Source organism: Somniosus microcephalus, unplaced genomic scaffold (genome assembly GCF_052327205.1).
Source record: "Somniosus microcephalus isolate GS21.2 unplaced genomic scaffold, FLI_Smic_1.0 unresolved_chr7, whole genome shotgun sequence".
Taxonomy (NCBI): domain Eukaryota; kingdom Metazoa; phylum Chordata; class Chondrichthyes; order Squaliformes; family Somniosidae; genus Somniosus; species Somniosus microcephalus.
Window position 1 is genome coordinate 8,000,752 of NW_028225185.1, and position 21,225 is coordinate 8,021,976.

The following is a 21,225-nucleotide window of genomic DNA, read 5'->3' on the forward strand; positions in this document are numbered from 1 at the left end:
TGTCATGTGGCAATATCGAAAAGGATACAGAAAATGTGCAGCCCTCAGGAATGGACAATGCTGAACATAAAGTTAATGCAGTAAAAGAGGACAAATGGATGATGCCACTGCAGATAAATGGAGCATTAGTTACATTGAAACTAGACACTGGGGCAAAAGCAAACTTAATCAGTATGAGTGACATTAAAATTATGAAAGAAAAGCCCAAAATACAGAAAAAGTCAGTACTACTGAAGAACTATAATGGACAGAAAATAGATAGCTTAGGTGTATGCAGACTTAAAGTGACAGTCAAAGACAAAGTGCATCATCTCATGTTTTCTGTTGTGGCTGAAGGACTTGATTCACTACTAGGTGACAAAGCTTGCGAGGACTTAGAACTGGTCAAGAGAGTCTACCGTATAAACTGTGCCATAAGCAGACCAGATGACTCAGTGGATTCTGTAGTGAGTAATTTCCAGGATGTGTTCAAAGGATTTGGAGTTCTACCATTCACTTACAAGATCCAGCTAAAGGAGGATGCTCAGCCAGTGGTACATGCTCCACGGAGAGTTCCAGCACCCCTGCGTGACCGGCTCAAGAAAGAACTGGACAGAATGACCACACTAGGAGTCATCAGGAAAGTCGAGGAGCCAACAGACTGGGTTAACTCCATGGTATGTGTAAAGAAAAAGAACAATGATCTAAGAGTATGCATGGATCCAAAGGACTTAAATGCAAACATAAAACATGAACACTACCAGATTCCCAAGCAAGAAGAAGTCACCAGTGAAATGTTAGGTGCCAGATACTTCACAATGCTCGATGCCTCACAAGGATTTTGGCAACTAAAACTGGATGAAGAGAGCACCAAATACTGTACCTTCAACACACCATTTGGCAGGTATTGTTTCCTCAGAATGCCTTTCGGGATAATATCTGCATCTGAAATCTTTCATAGAGCGATGGAACACATAATTGAAGGTCTGGAAGGAATTCGGGTCTATGTTGATGACATCATCATCTGCGGCTCCACACTGAAAGAACACAATGAGAGACTGACTAAAGTGCTACAGAGCATACGCTGGAATGGACTGAAGCTCAACAAAGCCAAATGCCAGTTTGGCATCCAGGAAGTCACTTTCCTAGGAGATAATCTATCTGGTAAAGGAATAGAGCCAGATATGGAAAAAGTAAACGCCATACTCAACATGCCCCGACCCACTGACAAAAAAGGAGTGCTACGCATCATGGGGATGATAAACTTCATTGGAAAGTTCATTCCTAACTTGTCAGCCAAGACAGCCTGTCTGCGAGACCTGCTACATAAAACAAATGAGTTTGCATGGACAGAAAGACATGAACAAGAGCGGATGAACCTCAAAACAGTGCTGACAACCACACCTGTACTCACCTTCTTTGACCCAACAAAGAGGATCAAAGTGTCAACGGATGCATCAAAAGATGGCCTAGGCACGGTCTTGCTACAAGCAGAGGGTGAAGATTGGAAGCCTGTTGCCTATGCCTCCAGGTCTATGACTGATTCTGAGTGTCGATACGCCCAGATTGAAAAGGAATGTCTAGGCTTGGTAGTTGGACTAGAAAAGTTCCATGGCTACATATATGGACTTCCCACCTTCACAGTTGAGACAGACCACTGCCCACTGGTTGCCATCATAAAAAAAATCTGAATGAGATGTCTCCAAGGATTCAATGACTCATGATGAAGCTGCAAAGATATGACTTTGAATTGATCTACACACCAGGCAAACACATAGTGTTAGCAGATGCACTATCCCGAGCACCCACAATGAGTCATGTGAGCTCTACTGAGGAAGACGTGGATGTTCATGTGAGTATGGTCACTGCTGCGCTGCCCGTGTCAGACGCAAAATCAAAGCAAATAGCAGAAGAAACAGTAAAAGATACAGTGTTACAAACAGTAATAGAGAACATTCATCATGGTTGGCCAAAAGGTTCCTGTCCAAAGTACTATCACATCAGGTCAGAGTTAAGTGTCGCAAGTGGACTATTACTAAAACAGAACAGAATAGTCATTCCACAGGCTCTACGTCAAGACATGCTCAAAAGGATTCATGAGGGACACCTCGGAATTGAAAAATGCAAAATGAGAGCAAGAGACACTGTTTATTGGCCTGGCATAAATAAGGACATTGAGAACATGTCAGAAACACCAAAACAAACAAGCAAAGGAACCAATGATAGTAGCTGACTTACCAACAGCACCATGGCAAAAGGTTGGTATGGACCTCTTTCATTTGAATGGTAAAGACTATCTAATAGTGATTGACTACTATTCTAACTATCCTGAGATGGCGCTGCTCTCAAGCACATCAGCAAGCAGTGCCATAATGCATGTTAAATCCATCTTCGCCAGACATGGAATTCCCAGGATTGCCGTTAGCGACAATGGTCCGTGCTTCAACTATAAGGAGTGGCAACAGTTTGCAGCACATTATGACTTTCAACACATCACATCCAGTCCTCTGTATGCTCAGTCGAATGGTAAGGCAGAGAAAGGTGTTCAAGTTCTCAAACAGCTACTGAAGAAAGCAACAGAAAGCAAGTCTGATCCTTATCTCGCCCTGCTGAGCTACCGAGCCTCCCCTTTAGACTGTGGTTCTTCACCTGCTGAACTCATAATGGGTCGCAAGTTGCGCACCACGCTACCCTGCTGTGCAAAAGAAAAGCAGAGAAAGGAACTGAGACAGAGACTTCAACTGTTAAAGCTGAAACAGAAATCACACTATGACAAGTCATCCAAAACTCTGAAACCATTGACAAGGGATGATGTTGTCAGGATTGAGGATCCAGATGCATGGAACAGGAAAGCTACAGTTCTTGAGGAATAGGACCAAGGTCATACACTGTTAGAACTGAGGAAGGACAGATTCTCAGGAGGAACTGCCGTTCCCTCCTGAAAACACAAGAGACTATCGAAGAGCAAATCGATGACAATGCCGCAACTGAATCTTGTCACTCACCACCAGAACAATCTAACACAAACACACATACAGGCTCTCATGAAAACACATCAGACTTACCTGTGCTGAGAAGGTCCACACGTGAAGTAAAAAAGCCTGATAGACTTAATCTTTGAGTATAAAGAAAACTATAATAAAAGAATGAAAAGCTTAGAGTTCATAAAGTAAAGCTTTGAAAATGCGTTGACTGTTATGAAGATGTTTATGTCGTTATGATTGATTGATATTGATTTTGTTTAACCTCTAAGGAAGGGGGATGTAATGATCAGTGACATGTCATTCTAGAATGGTACACTAGGTGGAGCTGTATGTTTAGTAGCGGGCTACCCACAAGGCAGTAGTCAAGATGGAGGCTGTACACTAGTCCACATGGCTGAATAAATGACTAGCTCAAGCTAGCTGTTCATAATGAAAACGTCTATATATTTATGAACATAACACCATCAAACACTCCCAAGGCAGGTACAGCACGGGTTAGATACAGAGTAAAGCTCCCTCTACACTGTCCCATCAAACAGTCCCAGGGCAGGTACAGCACGGGTTAGATACAGAGTAAAGCTCCCTCTACACTGTTCCATCAAAAACTCCCAGGGCAGGTACAGCACGGGTTAGATACAGAGTAAAGCTCCCTCTACACTGTCCCCATCAAACACTCCCAGAGCAGGTACAGCACGGGTTAGATACAGAGTAAAGCTCCCTCTACACTGTCCCCATCAAACACTCCCAGGGCAGGTACAGCACGGGTTAGATACAGAGTAAAGCTCCCTCTACACTGTCCCATCAAACACTTCCAGGGCAGGTACAGCATGGGTTAGATACAGAGTAAAGCTCCCTCGACACTGTCCCATCAAACACTGCCAGGGCAGGTACAGCACGGGTTTAGATACAGAGTAAAGCTCCCTCTGCACTGTCCCCATCAAACACTCCCAGGGCAGGAACAGCACGGGTTAGATACAGAGTAAAGCTCCCTCTACACTGTCCCATCAAACACTCCCAGGGCAGGGACAGCACGGGTTAGATACAGAGTAAATCTCCCTCTACACTGTCCCATCAAACACTCCCAGGGCAGGTACAGCACGGGTTAGATACAGAGTAAGGCTCCCTCTACACAGTTCCATCAAACACTCCCAGGGCAGGTACAGCACGGGTTAGATACAGAGTAAAGCTCCCTCTACACTGTCCCATCAAACACTCCCAGGGCAGGTACAGCACGGGTTAGATACAGAGTAAAGCTCCCTCTACACTACCCCATCAAACACTCCCAGGGCAGGTACAGCACGGGTTAGATACAGAGTAAAGCTCCCTCTACACTGTCCCATCAAACACTCCCAGGGCAGGTACAGCACGGGTTAGATACAGAGTAAAGCTCCCTCTACACTGTCACATCAAACACTCCCAGGGCAGGTACAGCACGGGTTAGATACAGAGTAAAGCTCCCTCTACACTGTCCCATCAAACACTCCCAGGGCAGGTACAGCACGGGTTAGATACAGAGTAAGGCTCCCTCTACACAGTTCCATCAAACACTCCCAGGGCAGGTACAGCACGGGTTAGATACAGAGTAAAGCTCCCTCTACACTGTCCCATCAAACACTCCCAGGGCAGGTACAGCATGGGTTAGATACAGAGTAAAGCTCCCTCAACATTGTCCCATCAAACACTCCCAGGGCAGGTGCAGCACGGGTTAGATACAGAGTAAAGCTCCCTCTACACTGTCCCATCAAACACTCCCAGGGCAGGTACAGCTCGGGTTAGATACAGAGTAAAGCTCCCTCTACACTGTCCCATCAAACACTCCCAGGGCAGGTACAGCACGGGTTAGATACAGAGTAAACCTCCCTCTACACTGTCCCATCAAACACTCCCAGGGCAGGTACAGCACGGGTTAGATACAGAGTAAAGCTCCCTCTACACTGTCCCATCAAACACTCCCAGGGCAGGAACAGCACGGATTAAATACAGAGTAAAGCTCCCTCTACACTGTCCCATCAAACACTCCCAGGGCAGGTACAGCACGGGTTAGATACAGAGTAAAGCTCCGTCTACACTGTCCCATCAAACACTCCCAGGGCAGGTACAGCACGGGTTAGCTAGAGAGTAAAGCTCCCTCTACACTGTCCCATCAAACACTCCCAGGGCAGGAACAGCACGGATTAAATACAGAGTAAAGCTCCCTCTACACTGTCCCATCAAACACTCCCAGGGCAGGTACAGCACGGGTTAGATACAGAGTAAAGCTCCGTCTACACTGTCCCATCAAACACTCCCAGGGCAGGTACAGCACAGGTTAGCTAGAGAGTAAAGCTCCCTCTACACTGTCCCATCAAACACTCCCAGGGCAGGTACAGCACGGGTTAGATACAGAGTAAAGCTCCCTCTACACTGTCCCATCAAACACTCCCAGGGCAGGTACAGCACGGGTTAGATACAGAGTAAAGCTCCCTCTACACTGTCCCATCAAACACTCCCAGGGCAGGGACAGCACGGGTTAGATACAGAGTAAAGCTCCCTCTACACTGTCCCATCAAACACTCCCAGGGCAGGTACAGCACGGGTTAGATACAGAGTAAGGCTCCCTCTACACAGTTCCATCAAACACTCCCAGGGCAGGTACAGCACGGGTTAGATACAGAGTAAAGCTCCCTCTACACTGTCCCATCAAACACTCCCAGGGCAGGTACAGCACGGGTTAGATACAGAGTAAAGCTCCCTCTACACTACCCCATCAAACACTCCCAGGGCAGGTACAGCACGGGTTAGATACAGAGTAAAGCTCCCTCTACACTGTCCCATCAAACACTCCCAGGGCAGGTACAGCACGGGTTAGATACAGAGTAAAGCTCCCTCTACACTGTCCCATCAAACACTCCCAGGGCAGGTACAGCACGGGTTAGATACAGAGTAAAGCTCCCTCTACACTGTCCCATCAAACACTCCCAGGGCAGGTACAGCACGGGTTAGATACAGAGTAAGGCTCCCTCTACACAGTTCCATCAAACACTCCCAGGGCAGGTACAGCACGGGTTAGATACAGAGTAAAGCTCCCTCTACACTGTCCCATCAAACACTCCCAGGGCAGGTACAGCATGGGTTAGATACAGAGTAAAGCTGCCTCAACATTGTCCCATCAAACACTCCCAGGGCAGGTGCAGCACGGGTTAGATACAGAGTAAAGCTCCCTCTACACTGTCCCATCAAACACTCCCAGGGCAGGTACAGCTCGGGTTAGATACAGAGTAAAGCTCCCTCTACACTGTCCCATCAAACACTCCCAGGGCAGGTACAGCACGGGTTAGATACAGAGTAAACCTCCCTCTACACTGTCCCATCAAACACTCCCAGGGCAGGTACAGCACGGGTTAGATACAGAGTAAAGCTCCCTCTACACTGTCCCATCAAACACTCCCAGGGCAGGAACAGCACGGATTAAATACAGAGTAAAGCTCCCTCTACACTGTCCCATCAAACACTCCCAGGGCAGGTACAGCACGGGTTAGATACAGAGTAAAGCTCCGTCTACACTGTCCCATCAAACACTCCCAGGGCAGGTACAGCACGGGTTAGCTAGAGAGTAAAGCTCCCTCTACACTGTCCCATCAAACACTCCCAGGGCAGGAACAGCACGGATTAAATACAGAGTAAAGCTCCCTCTACACTGTCCCATCAAACACTCCCAGGGCAGGTACAGCACGGGTTAGATACAGAGTAAAGCTCCGTCTACACTGTCCCATCAAACACTCCCAGGGCAGGTACAGCACGGGTTAGCTAGAGAGTAAAGCTCCCTCTACACTGTCCCATCAAACACTCCCAGGGCAGGTACAGCACGGGTTAGATACAGAGTAAAGCTCCCTCTACACTGTCCCATCAAACACTCCCAGGGCAGGTACAGCACGGGTTAGATACAGAGTAATGCTCCCTCTACACTGCCCCATCAAACACTCCCAGGGCAGGTACAGCACGGGTTAGATACAGAGTAAAGCTCCGTCTACACTGTCCCATCAAACACTCCCAGGGCAGGTACGGCACGTGGTTAGATACAGAGTAAAGCTCCCCCTACACTGTCCCATCAAACACTCCCAGGGCAGGTACAGCACGGGGTAGATACAGAGTAAAGCTCCCTCTACACTGTCCCATCAAACACTCCCAGGGCAGGTACAGCACGGGTTAGATACAGAGTAAAGCTCCCTCTACACTGTCCCATCAAACACTCCCAGGGCAGGTACAGCACGGGTTAGCTAGAGAGTAAAGCTCCCTCTACACTGTCCCATCAAACACTCCCAGGACAGGTACAGCACGGGTTAGATACAGAGTAAAGCTCCCTCTACACTGTCCCATCAAACACTCTCAGGGCAGGTACAGCACGGGTTAGATACAGAGTAAAGCTCGCTCTGCACTGTCCCATCAAACACTCCCAGGGCAGGTACAGCACGGGTTAGATACAGAGTAAAGCTCCCATTGCACTGTCCCATCAAACACTCCCAGGGCAGGTACAGCATGGGTTAGATACAGAGTAAAGCACCCTCTACACTGTCCCATCAAACACTCCCAGGGCAGGTACAGCACGGGTTAGATACAGAGTAAAGCTCCCTCTACACTGTCCCATCAAACACTCCCAGGGCAGGTACAGCACGGGTTAGATATAGAGTAAAGCTCCCTCTACACTGTCCCATCAAACACTCCCAGGGCAGGTACAGCACGGGTTAGATACAGAGTAAAGCTCCCTCTACACTACCCCATCAAACACTCCCAGGGCAGGTACAGCACGGGTTAGATACAGAGTAAAGCTCCCTCTACACTGTCCCATCAAACACTCCCAGGGCAGGTACAGCACGGGTTAGATACAGAGTAAAGCTCCCTCTACACTACCCCATCAAACACTCCCAGGGCAGGTACAGCACGGGTTAGATACAGAGTAAAGCTCCCTCTACACTGTCCCATCAAACACTCCCAGGGCAGGTACAGCACGGGTTAGATACAGAGTAAAGCTCCCTCTACACTGTCCCATCAAACACTCCCAGGGCAGGTACAGCACGGGTTAGATACAGAGTAAAGCTCCCTCTACACTGTCCCATCAAACACTCCCAGGGCAGGTACAGCACGGGTTAGATACAGAGTAAGGCTCCCTCTACACAGTTCCATCAAACACTCCCAGGGCAGGTACAGCACGGGTTAGATACAGAGTAAAGCTCCCTCTGCACTGTCCCATCAAACACTCCCAGGGCAGGTACAGCACGGGTTAGATACAGAGTAAAGCTCCCTCTACACTGTTCCATCAAAAACTCCCAGGGCAGGTACAGCACGGGTTAGATACAGAGTAAAGCTCCCTCTACACTGTCCCCATCAAACACTCCCAGAGCAGGTACAGCACGGGTTAGATACAGAGTAAAGCTCCCTCTACACTGTCCCCATCAAACACTCCCAGGGCAGGTACAGCACGGGTTAGATACAGAGTAAAGCTCCCTCTACACTGTCCCATCAAACACTCCCAGGGCAGGTACAGCATGGGTTAGATACAGAGTAAAGCTCCCTCGACACTGTCCCATCAAACACTGCCAGGGCAGGTACAGCACGGGTTTAGATACAGAGTAAAGCTCCCTCTGCACTGTCCCCATCAAACACTCCCAGGGCAGGTACAGCACCGGTTAGATACAGAGTAAAGCTCCCTCTACACTGTCCCATCAAACACTCCCAGGGCAGGGACAGCACGGGTTAGATACAGAGTAAAGCTCCGTCTACACTGTCCCATCAAACACTCCCAGGGCAGGTACAGCACGGGTTAGCTAGAGAGTAAAGCTCACTCTACACTGTCCCATCAAACACTCCCAGGACAGGTACAGCACGGGTTAGATACAGAGTAAAGCTCCCTCTGCACTGTCCCATCAAACACTCCCAGGGCAGGTACAGCATGGGTTAGATACAGAGTAAAGCTCCCTCAACATTGTCCCATCAAACACTCCCAGGGCAGGTGCAGCACGGGTTAGATACAGAGTAAAGCTCCCTCTACACTGTCCCATCAAACACTCCCAGGGCAGGTACAGCTCGGGTTAGATACAGAGTAAAGCTCCCTCTACACTGTCCCATCAAACACTCCCAGGGCAGGTACAGCACGGGTTAGATACAGAGTAAACCTCCCTCTACACTGTCGCATCAAACACTCCCAGGGCAGGTACAGCACGGGTTAGATACAGAGTAAAGCTCCCTCTACACTGTCCCATCAAACACTCCCTGGGCAGGAACAGCACGGATTAAATACAGAGTAAAGCTCCCTCTACACTGTCCCATCAAACACTCCCAGGGCAGGTACAGCACGGGTTAGATACAGAGTAAAGCTCCGTCTACACTGTCCCATCAAACACTCCCAGGGCAGGTACAGCACGGGTTAGCTAGAGAGTAAATCTCCCTCTACACTGTCCCATCAAACACTCCCAGGGCAGGAACAGCACGGATTAAATACAGAGTAAAGCTCCCTCTACACTGTCCCATCAAACACTCCCAGGGCAGGTACAGCACGGGTTAGATACAGAGTAAAGCTCCGTCTACACTGTCCCATCAAACACTCCCAGGGCAGGTACAGCACGGGTTAGCTAGAGAGTAAAGCTCCCTCTACACTGTCCCATCAAACACTCCCAGGGCAGGTACAGCACGGGTTAGATACAGAGTAAAGCTCCCTCTACACTGTCCCATCAAACACTCCCAGGGCAGGTACAGCACGGGTTAGATACAGAGTAATGCTCCCTCTACACTGCCCCATCAAACACTCCCAGGGCAGGTACAGCACGGGTTAGATACAGAGTAAAGCTCCGTCTACACTGTCCCATCAAACACTCCCAGGGCAGGTACGGCACGTGGTTAGATACAGAGTAAAGCTCCCCCTACACTGTCCCATCAAACACTCCCAGGGCAGGTACAGCACGGGGTAGACACAGAGTAAAGCTCCCTCTACACTGTCCCATCAAACACTCCCAGGGCAGGTACAGCACGGGTTAGATACAGAGTAAAGCTCCCTCTACACTGTCCCATCAAACACTCCCAGGGCAGGTACAGCACGGGTTAGCTAGAGAGTAAAGCTCCCTCTACACTGTCCCATCAAACACTCCCAGGACAGGTACAGCACGGGTTAGATACAGAGTAAAGCTCCCTCTACACTGTCCCATCAAACACTCTCAGGGCAGGTACAGCACGGGTTAGATACAGAGTAAAGCTCACTCTGCACTGTCCCATCAAACACTCCCAGGGCAGGTACAGCACGGGTTAGATACAGAGTAAAGCTCCCATTGCACTGTCCCATCAAACACTCCCAGGGCAGGTACAGCATGGGTTAGATACAGAGTAAAGCACCCTCTACACTGTCCCATCAAACACTCCCAGGGCAGGTACAGCACGGGTTAGATACAGAGTAAAGCTCCCTCTACACTGTCCCATCAAACACTCCCAGGGCAGGTACAGCACGGGTTAGATACAGAGTAAAGCTCCCTCTACACTGTCCCATCAAACACTCCCAGGGCAGGTACAGCACGGGTTAGATACAGAGTAAAGCTCCCTCTACACTACCCCATCAAACACTCCCAGGGCAGGTACAGCATGGGTTAGATACAGAGTAAAGCTCCCTCTACACTGTCCCATCAAACACTCCCAGGGCAGGTACAGCACGGGTTAGATACAGAGTAAAGCTCCCTCTACACTACCCCATCAAACACTCCCAGGGCAGGTACAGCACGGGTTAGATACAGAGTAAAGCTCCCTCTACACTGTCCCATCAAACACTCCCAGGGCAGGTACAGCACGGGTTAGATACAGAGTAAAGCTCCCTCTACACTGTCCCATCAAACACTCCCAGGGCAGGTACAGCACGGGTTAGATACAGAGTAAAGCTCCCTCTACACTGTCCCATCAAACACTCCCAGGGCAGGTACAGCACGGGTTAGATACAGAGTAAGGCTCCCTCTACACAGTTCCATCAAACACTCCCAGGGCAGGTACAGCACGGGTTAGATACAGAGTAAAGCTCCCTCTGCACTGTCCCATCAAACACTCCCAGGGCAGGTACAGCACGGGTTAGATACAGAGTAAAGCTCCCTCTACACTGTCCCATCAAACACTCCCAGGGCAGGTACAGCATGGGTTAGATACAGAGTAAAGCTACCTTTACACTGTCCCATCAAACACTCCCAGGGCAGGTACAGCGCGGGTTAGATACAGAGTAAATCTCCCTCTACACTGTCCCATCAAACACTCCCAGGGCAGGTACAGCACGGGGTTAGATACAGAGTAAAGCTCCCTCTACTTGGTGGGACTGTGAGTTGTGAGGAGAATGCAAAGAGTCTTCAAGGCGATTTAGATAAGTTGAGTGAGTGGGCAAAAACATGGCAGATGCAGTATAACGTGGATAAATGTGAAGTTATCCACTTCGGTAGGAAAAACAGAAAGGTAGAGTATTATTTAAATGGTGAAAGATTGGGAAATGCTGATGTACAGAGGGACCTGGGTGTCCTTGTACACCAGTCACTGAAAGCAAACATGCAGGTGCAGGAAGCAGTTAGGAAGGCAAATGGTATGTTGGCCTTCATTGCAAGAGGATTTGAGTACAGGAGCAAGGATGTCTTACTACAGTTATACAGGGCCTTGGTGAGACCACACCTGGAGTACTGTGTGCAGTTTTGGTCTCCTTACCTAAGGAAGGATATACTTGCCATAGAGGGAGTGCAGCGAAGGTTCACCAGACTGATTCCTGGGATGGCAGGACTGTCGTATGAGGAGAGATTGGGTCGATTAGGCCTGTATTCACTAGAGTTTAGAAGAATGAGAGGGGGATCTCATTGAAACGTATAAAATTCTGACAGGGCTAGACAGACTGGATACAGGGAGGATGTTTCCTCTGGCTGGGGGGTCGGTCTAGAACGAGGGGTCACAGTCTCAGGATACGGGGTAGGACATTTAGGACTGAGATGAGGAGAAATGTCTTCACTCAGAGGGTGGTGAACCTGTGGAATTCTCTACCACAGAAGTCACTGAATATATTTAAGAAGGAGATCGATAGATTTCTAGACGCAAAAGGCATCAAGGGGTATGGGGAGAGAGCGGGAATATTGAGATGGAGGATCAGCCATGATCACATTGAATGGCGGAGCAGGCTCGAAGGACCGAATGGCCGACTCCTGCTCCTATTTTTCTATAAGGCCCTTGTCATGAATCTCATTATCATGAAGAAATGACTCATGAAATAACACTGGGCGGCCAGCTGGTGGCGCCGTCCAAGGAGTATAAATACTCGGGCGTGGGCCCTGCTTGCTCAGGATATTTCTGTAACCAGGAACTAGTGATGTAACTAGAAATCACATGGTTGTGAAACAGTTGATTAAAGCCTTGTTTTATACTCAAACTAAGTGCTCACTACTCTTTTTACATCAACCCTCCCATCCTATCGGCCGGTATAAAGATGGTTACGGCCTGTGGAAGGAGCGTTCCCGCCGCCGCCTCTCAGGCTGTTAATAAGCCCGCAAATCCTTCCACGGTTCTCCCGGGGGAAGAGCAAGAGGACACGAGAGGATGTTGATCAATGGACCTCCCGTTTCCAACGCAAAGCCACAGGGGGGACAACCTTACCCCGGCTGCAGATGATCTTGGGTTGCTCCCAGCTGCCATTTGCCTGGCATTTCACGGTGGGCACGTGACGCTGCACGTAGCCTTCGTCGCACTGGTATCTCACCACCGAGTTGGTTTCGTACTGCAGCTTGACCCGGCCGAGGATTCGCGCCTTCTCCAGCGCAGGGGGCGACCCGCAGGAACCTAGGTCACACAATCACAGAGAGAGAGAGAGAGAGAGAGAGAGAGAGAGAGTCAGAGCGGGCCTTGCGTTTGGGAAGGATGTCGAGGCCTCGGAGAGAGGGGGGGGAGAGGAGATTGACCGGAACGGGACAAGAGACGGGGGATTTCAGTCACACGGAGAGACTGGAGGAGCTGGGATGGTTCTCCCTAGAGCAGAGAAGGAGATTTAATCGAGGTGTTCAAATTTATGAGGGATTTTGATAGAGTAGATAAGGAGAAGTTGTCTCCACTGACAGGAGGATCGGTAACCAGAGGACACAGATTCAAGGTAATTGGCAAAAGAACCAACAACAAGTATTTATCCAGTGCCAAGGCGCTTCACAGGAGCGATTATCAGACAAAATCTGACACCGAGCGATATAAGGGGCAGGTGACCCAAAGGTTGGTCGAAGAGGTCAGTTTTAAGGAGTGTCTTAAAGGAGGAGGGAGAGGCGGAGAGGTTTAGGGAGGGAATTCCAGAGCTCGGGGGCCCAGGCGGCTGAAGGCACGGCCGCCAATGGTGGAGCGATGGAAATCGGGGGGGGATGCGTGAGAGGCCAGCAGAGGGGGAGATGAGGAGAATGTTTTTTTTTTGAACACGGCGAGTTGTTGTGATCTGGAACGCTCCGCCTGAAAGGGCAGTGGGAGCGGATGCGAAGAGGCTTCAAGGGGATCTCGACAGGCTCAGTGAGTGGGCGAGAACATGGCAGATGGAATATAATGTGGATAAATGTGAAGTTATCCACTTTGGTAGAAAAAACAGAAAGGCAGAGTATTTCCTAAATGGTAAAAAGATTGGGGAATGCAGATGCTCAAAGGGACCTGGGTGTCCTTGTACATGAGTCACTGAAAGTGAATGTGCAGGTGCAGCAAGCCATTAGGAAGGCAAATGGTATGCTGGCCTTCATTACAAGAGGATTTGAGTACAGGAGTAAAGAAGTCTTACTCCAATTATATAGGGCCTTGGTGAGACCACACCTGCAGTACTGTGTACAGTTTTGGTCTCCTTACCTAAGGAAGGATATACTTGCCATAGAGGGAGTGTAACGAAGGTTCACCAGACTGGTTCCTGGGATGGCGGGACTGTCGTATGAGAAGAGATTGAGTAGACTAGGCCTGTATTCTCTTGAATTCAGAAGAATGAGAGGGGGTCTCATTGAAGCATACAAAATTATTACAGGGCTTGATAGGGTGGATGCTGGGAGAATGTTTCCCTTGGCTGGGGAGTCTAGAACCAGGGGTCACAGCCTCAGGATAAAGGGTCGGCCATTCAGGACTGAGATGAGAAGACATTTCTTCACACAGAGGGTGGTGAATCTTTAGAATTCTCTACCCCAGAGGGCTGTGGAGGCTCAGTCATTGGGTATATTCAAAACAGAAGTCGATAGATTTCTGACTAGTAAGGGCATCAAGGGATATGGCGACAGGGCCGGTGAATGGAGTTGAGGTCGATGATCAGCCATGATCTCATTGAATGGCGGAGCAGGCTCGAGGGGCCGAATGGCCGACTCCTGCTCCTATTTCTTCTGTTTTATGTTATGGAAGCAGATTCAATAGCAACTGTCAAAAGGGAAATTGGATAAATGGTTGCAAAGGAACGATTTGCAGGGCTGTGGGGAAAGAGCCGGGGGTGGGGTGGGGGAGAGAGCGGGCGGGTAGCGGGACTGATTGGAGAGCGAATGGGCAGCTGGATACTCACTGGTTCCCTTCTTGCAGGTGAAAGCGAGGAAATAGTTGCAGGGGACGTCACTCCACTGACCGCCCTTGTGCCACACCATCACCACACAGTTCTCCCCGGACATGAAGAAGCTATCAGGCTGCCCGCTGTACCAGTTCTCGTAGAGCTGGGAACCCAGGCAAACAAGGAAAGAAAGAAGGAACTATGAGGGAGAGCAAGGAACCATAGGAACAGGGGGAGGCCATTCAGCCCCTCGAGCCTGTTCCGCCATTCAATGAGATCACGGCTGATCTGTGTCTTAACTCCACCAACCTGCCTTGGTTCCCTAACCCTTAATCCCCTTACACAACAAAAATCTAGCGATCGCAGTTTTGAAATTTTCAATTGACCCCCAGCCTCGACAGCTTTTTTGGGGGAGAGAGTTCCAGATTTCCACCAGCCTTTGTGTGAAGAAGTGCTTCCCGACATCACCCCTGAACGGCCTGGCTCTAATTTTAAGGTGACGCCCCCCCTTGTTCTGGACTCCCCCCCCACCGGAGGAAATAGTTTCTCTCTCTCTACCCGATCAACTCCTTTAATCATCTGAAACGCCTCGATTAGATCAATCCTTAATTGTCTATACACCCATGGATTGCAACCCCAGGTATTAGAAGTGGAGCCTCCACTCTCTCAATTACCTCGGGTCCACAGCACAGAAAAAGGTCCTACGGCCCCACTGCTCCGTGCCGGTGTTTATGCTCCACACCAGCCTCCTCCCGCCCCTCTTCATCTCACCCCATCAACACCAGCCTCCTCCCACCCCTCTTCATCTCACCCCATCAACACCAGCCTCCTCCCACCCCTCTTCATCTCACCCCATCAACACCAGCCACCTCCCACCCCTCTTCATCTCACCCCATCAACACCAGCCTCCTCCCACCCCTCTTCATCTCACCCCATCAACACCAGCCCCCTCCCACCCCTCTTCATCTCACCCCATCAACACCAGCCTCCTCCCACCCCTCTTCATCTCACCCCATCAACACCAGCCTCCTCCCGCCCCTCTTCATCTCACCCCATCAACACCAGCCTCCTCCCACCCCTCTTCATCTCACCCCATCAACACCAGCCTCCTCCCACCCCTCTTCATCTCACCCCATCAACACCAGCCTCCTCCCACCCCTCTTCATCTCACCCCATCAACACCAGCCTCCTCCCACCCCTCTTCATCTCACCCCATCAACACCAGCCTCCTCCCACCCCTCTTCATCTCACCCCATCCACACCAGCCCCCTCCCACCCCTCTTCATCTCACCCTATCAACACCAGCCTCCTCCCACCCCTCTTCATCTCACCCCATCAACACCAGCCTCCTCCCACCCCTCTTCATCTCACCCTGTAAACACCAGCCTCCTCCCACCCCTCTTCATCTCACCCCATCAACACCAGCCTCCTCCCACCCCTCTTCATCTCACCCCATCAACACCAGCCTCCTCCCACCCCCTCTTCATCTCACCCCATCAACACCAGCCTCCTCCCACCCCTCTTCATCTCACCCCATCAACACCAGCCTCCTCCCACCCCTCTTCATCTCACCCCATCAACACCAGCCTCCTCCCACCCCTCTTCATCTCACTCCATCAACACCAGCCTCCTCCCACCCCTCTTCATCTCACCCCATCAACACCAGCCTCCTCCCACCCCTCTCCGTCTCACCCCATCACCATATCCTTCTATTCCTTTCTCCCTCATGTGTTTATCCAGCTTCCCCTTAAATGCATCGATACTATTTGCCTCAACCACTCCCTGTGGTAGCGAGTTCCACATTCTCACCACTCTCTGGGTAAAGAAGTTTCTCCTGAATTCCCCATTGGATTTATTAGTGACGATCTTCTATTGACGGCCCCTAGTTCTGGTCTCCCCCACAAGTGGAAACATCTTCTCTACGTCTACCCTATCGAACCCCTTCATAATCTTAAAGACCTCGATCAGGTCACCCCTCAGCCTTCTCTTCCCGAGCCTGTTCAATCTTTCCTGGTGGGCGCAACCTCCTCCCTCCTTCCCAACGGTTACAACCTCTAGAACCCCAAACTTGGTGTCATTATTTCCTGAAGTATCTGGGCAGTTGCCCTCTGCTCCGCCCAGCCTTGCTGGTGCCCTGCACCGCGTTGGGCCTCAGCCCTTCCCCCTTCGGGTTGTCCCCGAGTTGGCAATGGGAGCCCGAGGAACTTCCTTCCCCCCCTGCAGCCCCCCTCGATGCAGGAAGGCAAGACAACGGCATCAACTCGCGCGATCCCTCCAACGACTCACCAGCTGGTTCCCGTCAGACCACTGGAAATCGTTTTCTATTGTCTTGTCGTTCAGTCCAATCCACTGGTATTCCTTGAAGTTGTCTGTTAACAGCAGAGAATTGGGGAAGAACGACGTCACTCACGGCCAGCTCCCTCTCTTAAGCACTGCTTAAGTTTAGTGTTATTTCTGTCCACTCCCCTCCACCCCCACTTCTGTCCGTTGTCCCCATTGTCAGCCACCATCCAGCGCACAGTGGGGAGCACGTTCTCTCTCTCTCTCGCCTGAGTCAGAAGGTTGTGGGTTCGAGCCCCCACTCCCGCGACTTTAGCACAAAAATCGTTTGTGGGATGTGGGCGTCGCTGGCAAGGCCGGCATTTATCGCCCGTCCCTAGTTGCCCCGTGAGAAGGTGGTGGTGAGCCGCCTTCTTGAACCGCTGCAGTCCCGTGTGGTGAAGGTGCTCCCACAGTGCTGTTAGGGAGGGAGTTCCAGGATTTTGACCCAGCGACGATGAAGGATCGGCCTGATATATTTCCAAGTCAGGATGGTGTGTGTGACTCGGAGGGGAACTTGGGAGGTGGTGGTGTTCCCATGCGCCTGCTGCCCTTGTCCTTCTAGGTGGAAGAGGTGGCGGGTTTGGGAGGTGCTGCCGAAGAAGCCTTGGCGAGTTGCTGCAGTGCATCTTGTAGATGGTACACACTGCAGCCACGGTGCGCCGGTGGTGGAGGGAGTGAATGCTTAAGGTGGTGGATGGGGTGCCGATCAAGCGGGCTGCTTTGTCCTGGATGGTGTCGAGCTTCTCGAGTGTTGTTGGAGCTGCACTCATCCAGGCAAGTGGAGGGGCAGTACTGAGGGAGCGCCACACTGTCGGAGGGGCAGGGCTGAGGGAGCGCCGCACTGTCGGAGGGGCGGTACTGAGGGAGCGCCGCACTGTCGGAGGGGCGGTACTGAGGGAGCGCCGCACTGTCGGAGGGGCGGTACTGAGGGAGCGCCGCACTGTCGGAGGGGCGGTACTGAGGGAGCGCCGCACTGTCGGAGGGGCAGTACTGAGGGAGCACCGCACTGTCAGAGGGGCGGTACTGAGGGAGCGCCGCACTGTCGGAGGGGCGGTACTGAGGGAGTGCCGCACTGTCGGAGGGGCAGTACTGAGGGAGCACCGCACTGTCGGAGGTGCCGTCTTTCAGATGAGGCGTTAAACCGAGGCCCCGTCTGCCCTCTCAGGTGGATGTAAAAGATCCCACGGCCACTATTGGAAGAAGAGCAGGGGGAGTTCTCCCCGGTGTCCTGGGGCCAATATTTATCCCTCAACCAACATCACTAAAGCAGATGATCTGCTCATTATCACTTTGCTGTTTGTGGGAGCTTGCTGTGCGCAAATTGGCTGCCGCGTTTCCTACATTACAACAGTGACCACACTTCAAAAAAGTACTTCATTGGCTGTAAAGTGCTTTGTGACGTCCTGAGGTGGTGAAAGGTGCTGGAGAAATGCGAGATTTTTCTTTCTTTAAGACTTCAATGAGCTTAGAGTGGGTACTTGGGATGGGACTGTTGTGTCAGAGGCTCAGGAGAACGAGAAGGCCTTACCGTTAATGAACCGCTGCTCTTCGGGGTTCATGATGCTGGTCAGGTGACCGCCCGCCTCCCGGCAGTGCTCCTCCGCGGTCTCCCAGGTGCGTCGCCCCTTGTGGTGTTTGTAGCAACTGCCCAGGAACTTCTGCCAGCCCGCCTCACACATCACCGTATCTACCCAGGGGTTAAAACAAAACTCCATCAGGCCCACTGTCGACCAGGATTCTATCCTTCCCTTCACAGTGGCAGAGGTGTGCCAGGCCGGGGCCAGTGGGCAGCAACCTCTCTCTCGCCTCTGAGTCAGAAGGTCGAGGGTTCGAGTCCCACTATAGAGACTTGAGCACAAAATCCAGGCCGACGCTTCCCAGTGCAGTGCTAAGCGAGCACCGCAGTACTGCCCCTCCGACAGTGCGGCGCTCCCTCAGTACCACCCCTCCGACAGTGCGGCGCTCCCTCAGTACCGCCCCTCCGACAGTGCGGCGCTCCCTCAGTACTGCCCCTCCGACAGTGCGGCGCTCCCTCACTACCGCCCCTCCGACAGTGCGGCGCTCCCTCAGTACTGCCCCTCCGACAGTGTCAGCCTGGATTTTTGTGCTCCTGCCTCTGGAGTGGGGACTTGAACCTTGGACCTTCTGACTCGGAGGCGAGAGACCGCAGCTCGTAAACGGTCTCCCGGCCTCGGGGCTGGACGCTGCCCACAGCTGGGGCCATGGCCTCTGAGCAGCACTCACCCAGGTGGCAGAGGCTGCCCGTATAGGAAGGCAGGCAGAGACAGGTAAAGGTGCCGTCTTCTTCCACGCACGTCCCGCCGTTCGCGCAGGGGCTCGGGAAGCAGGTGTCTGGAAGGAAGAGCAGAGACTGATTGAGACAGGAATCCGTTCCGAGCAGCGTGGCGCGCTTGTTTACCGAGAGGCGGTGGGTGCCCCGAGTGTAGGCACCAACAAGGAGCTAACGGGGGAAGAGGCGGTCTGACAGGCGTTGTCCCTGCAGTGCTTGACACGTTGGGCTCCTGATCGAACAGGCAAGGGGGGGTCGTATCGGATTGTTCGAGTCAGCACTGCACTGAATAGAACATAGGAGCATGAGATACAGGAGCAGGAGTCGGCCATTCGGCCCCTCGAGCCTGCTCCGCCATTCAATAAGATCACGGCTGATCTTCGACCCCAACTCCACTTTCCCGCCCGATCCCCGTATCCCTCGATTCCCCGAGAGTCCAAAAATCTATCGATCTCAGCCTTGAATATACTCAACGACTGAGCCTCCACAGCCCTCTGGGGCAGAGAATTCCAAAGATTCACCGCCCTCTGAGTGAAGAAATTCCTCCTCATCTCAGTCCTAAATGGCCGACCCCTTATCCTGAGACTGTGACCCCTGGTTCTAGACTCTCCAGCCAGGGGGAAACAGCCTCTCAGCATCTACCCTGTCAATCCCCCTCAGAATCTTGTATGTTTCAATGAGATCACCTCCCATTCTTCTAAACTCCAGAGAGTATCGGCCCAATCGACCCAATCTCTCCTCATAGGACAACCCTCTCATCCCAGGAATCAATCTAGTGAACCTTTGAATCAGGGTTAAGCAGAGTGTGTCAGTGTCAGGGTTAAACAGAGTGTGTGTTAGTGTCGGGGTTAAACTGTGTGTGTTAGTGTCGGGGTTAAACTGCGTGTGTCAGTGTCGGGGTTAAACTGCGTGTGTTAGTGTCGGGGTTAAACTGCATGTGTCAGTGTCGTGGTTAAACTGCATGTGTTAGTGTCGGAGTTAAACTGCGTGTGTCAGTGTCGGGGTTAAACTGCATGTGTTAGTGTCGGGGTTAAACTGCGTGTGTCAGTGTCGGGTTTAAACTGCGTGTGTCAGTGTCGGGGTTAAACTGCCTGTGTTAGTGTCGGGGTTAAACTGCGTGTGTCAGTGTCGGGGTTAAACTGCGTGTGTCAGTGTCGGGGTTAAACTGCGTGTGTTAGTGCCGGCGTTAAACTGCGTGTGTTGTGTCGGGGATAAACTGCGTGCGTTAGTGTCGGGGTTAAACTGCGTGTGTTAGTGTCGGGGTTAAACTGCGTGTGTTAGTGTCGGGGTTAAACTGCGTGTGTTAGTGTCGGGGTTAAACTGCGTGTGTTAGTGTCGGGATTAAACTGAGTGTGTTAGTGCCGGGGTTAAACTGCGTGTGTTAGTGTCGGGGTTAAACAGAGTGTGTTAGTGTCGGGGTTAAACTGCGTGTGTTAGTGTCGGGGTGAAACAGAGTGTGTTAGTGTCGGGGTTAAACTGCGTGTGTCAGTGTCGGGGTTAAACTGCGTGTGTCAGTGTCGGGGTAAAACTGCGTGTGTTAGTGTCGGGGTTAAACAGAGTGTGTCAGTGTCGGGGTTAAACTGCTTGTGTTAGTGTCGGGGTTAAACTGCGTGTGTCAGTGTCGGGGTTAAACTGCGTGTGTCAGTGTCGGGGTTGAACTGCGTGTGGCAGTGTCGGGGTTAAACTGCGTGTGTTAGTGTCGGGGTTAAACTGCGAGTGTTAGTGTCGGGTTAAACTGCGTGTGTTAGTGTCGGGGTTAAACTGCGTGTGTTAGTGTCGGGGTTAAACTGCGTGTGTCAGTGTCGGGGTTAAACAGAGTGTGTCAGTGTCGGGTTTAAACTGCGTGTGTCAGTGTCGGTGTTAAACTGCGTGTGTTAGTGTCGGGGTTAAACTGCGTGTGTTAGTGTCGGGGTTAAACTGCGTGTGTTAGTGTCGGGGTTAAACTGCGCGTGTCAGTGTCGGGGTTAAACAGCGTGTGTTCGTGTCGGGGTTAAACAGAGTGTGTCAGTGTTGGGGTTAAACTGCATGTGTTAGTGTTGGGGTTAAACTGCGTGTGTTGTGTCGGGGTTAAACTGCGTGCGTTAGTGTCGGGGTTAAACTGCGTGTGTTAGTGTCGGGGTTAAACTGCGTGTGTTAGTGTCGGG

General features: G+C 51.4%; 1 protein-coding gene across 7 annotated transcripts in view; it reads right to left on the reverse strand.

The window, feature by feature from the left end:
* Positions 1–21,225, reverse strand: part of LOC147086446 (brevican core protein-like) — a 412,369-nt gene that overhangs the window by 3,006 nt on the left and 388,138 nt on the right. For 2 of the 7 annotated variants that reach the window (XM_085978546.1, XM_085978552.1), the window contains 5 exons: positions 19,036–19,143; positions 18,320–18,478; positions 16,756–16,838; positions 14,488–14,632; positions 12,588–12,770 (listed from right to left, as the gene is read on the reverse strand). In XM_085978546.1, coding sequence (XP_085834672.1) covers positions 12,588–12,770; positions 14,488–14,632; positions 16,756–16,838; positions 18,320–18,478; positions 19,036–19,143 — 678 coding nt within the window. Of the gene's footprint in view, positions 1–3,044; positions 3,113–12,587; positions 12,771–14,487; positions 14,633–16,755; positions 16,839–18,319; positions 18,479–19,035; positions 19,144–21,225 lie in introns of all 7 variants that reach the window. The other 5 variants (XM_085978547.1, XM_085978548.1, XM_085978549.1 and 2 more) reach the window with 5 other exon arrangements.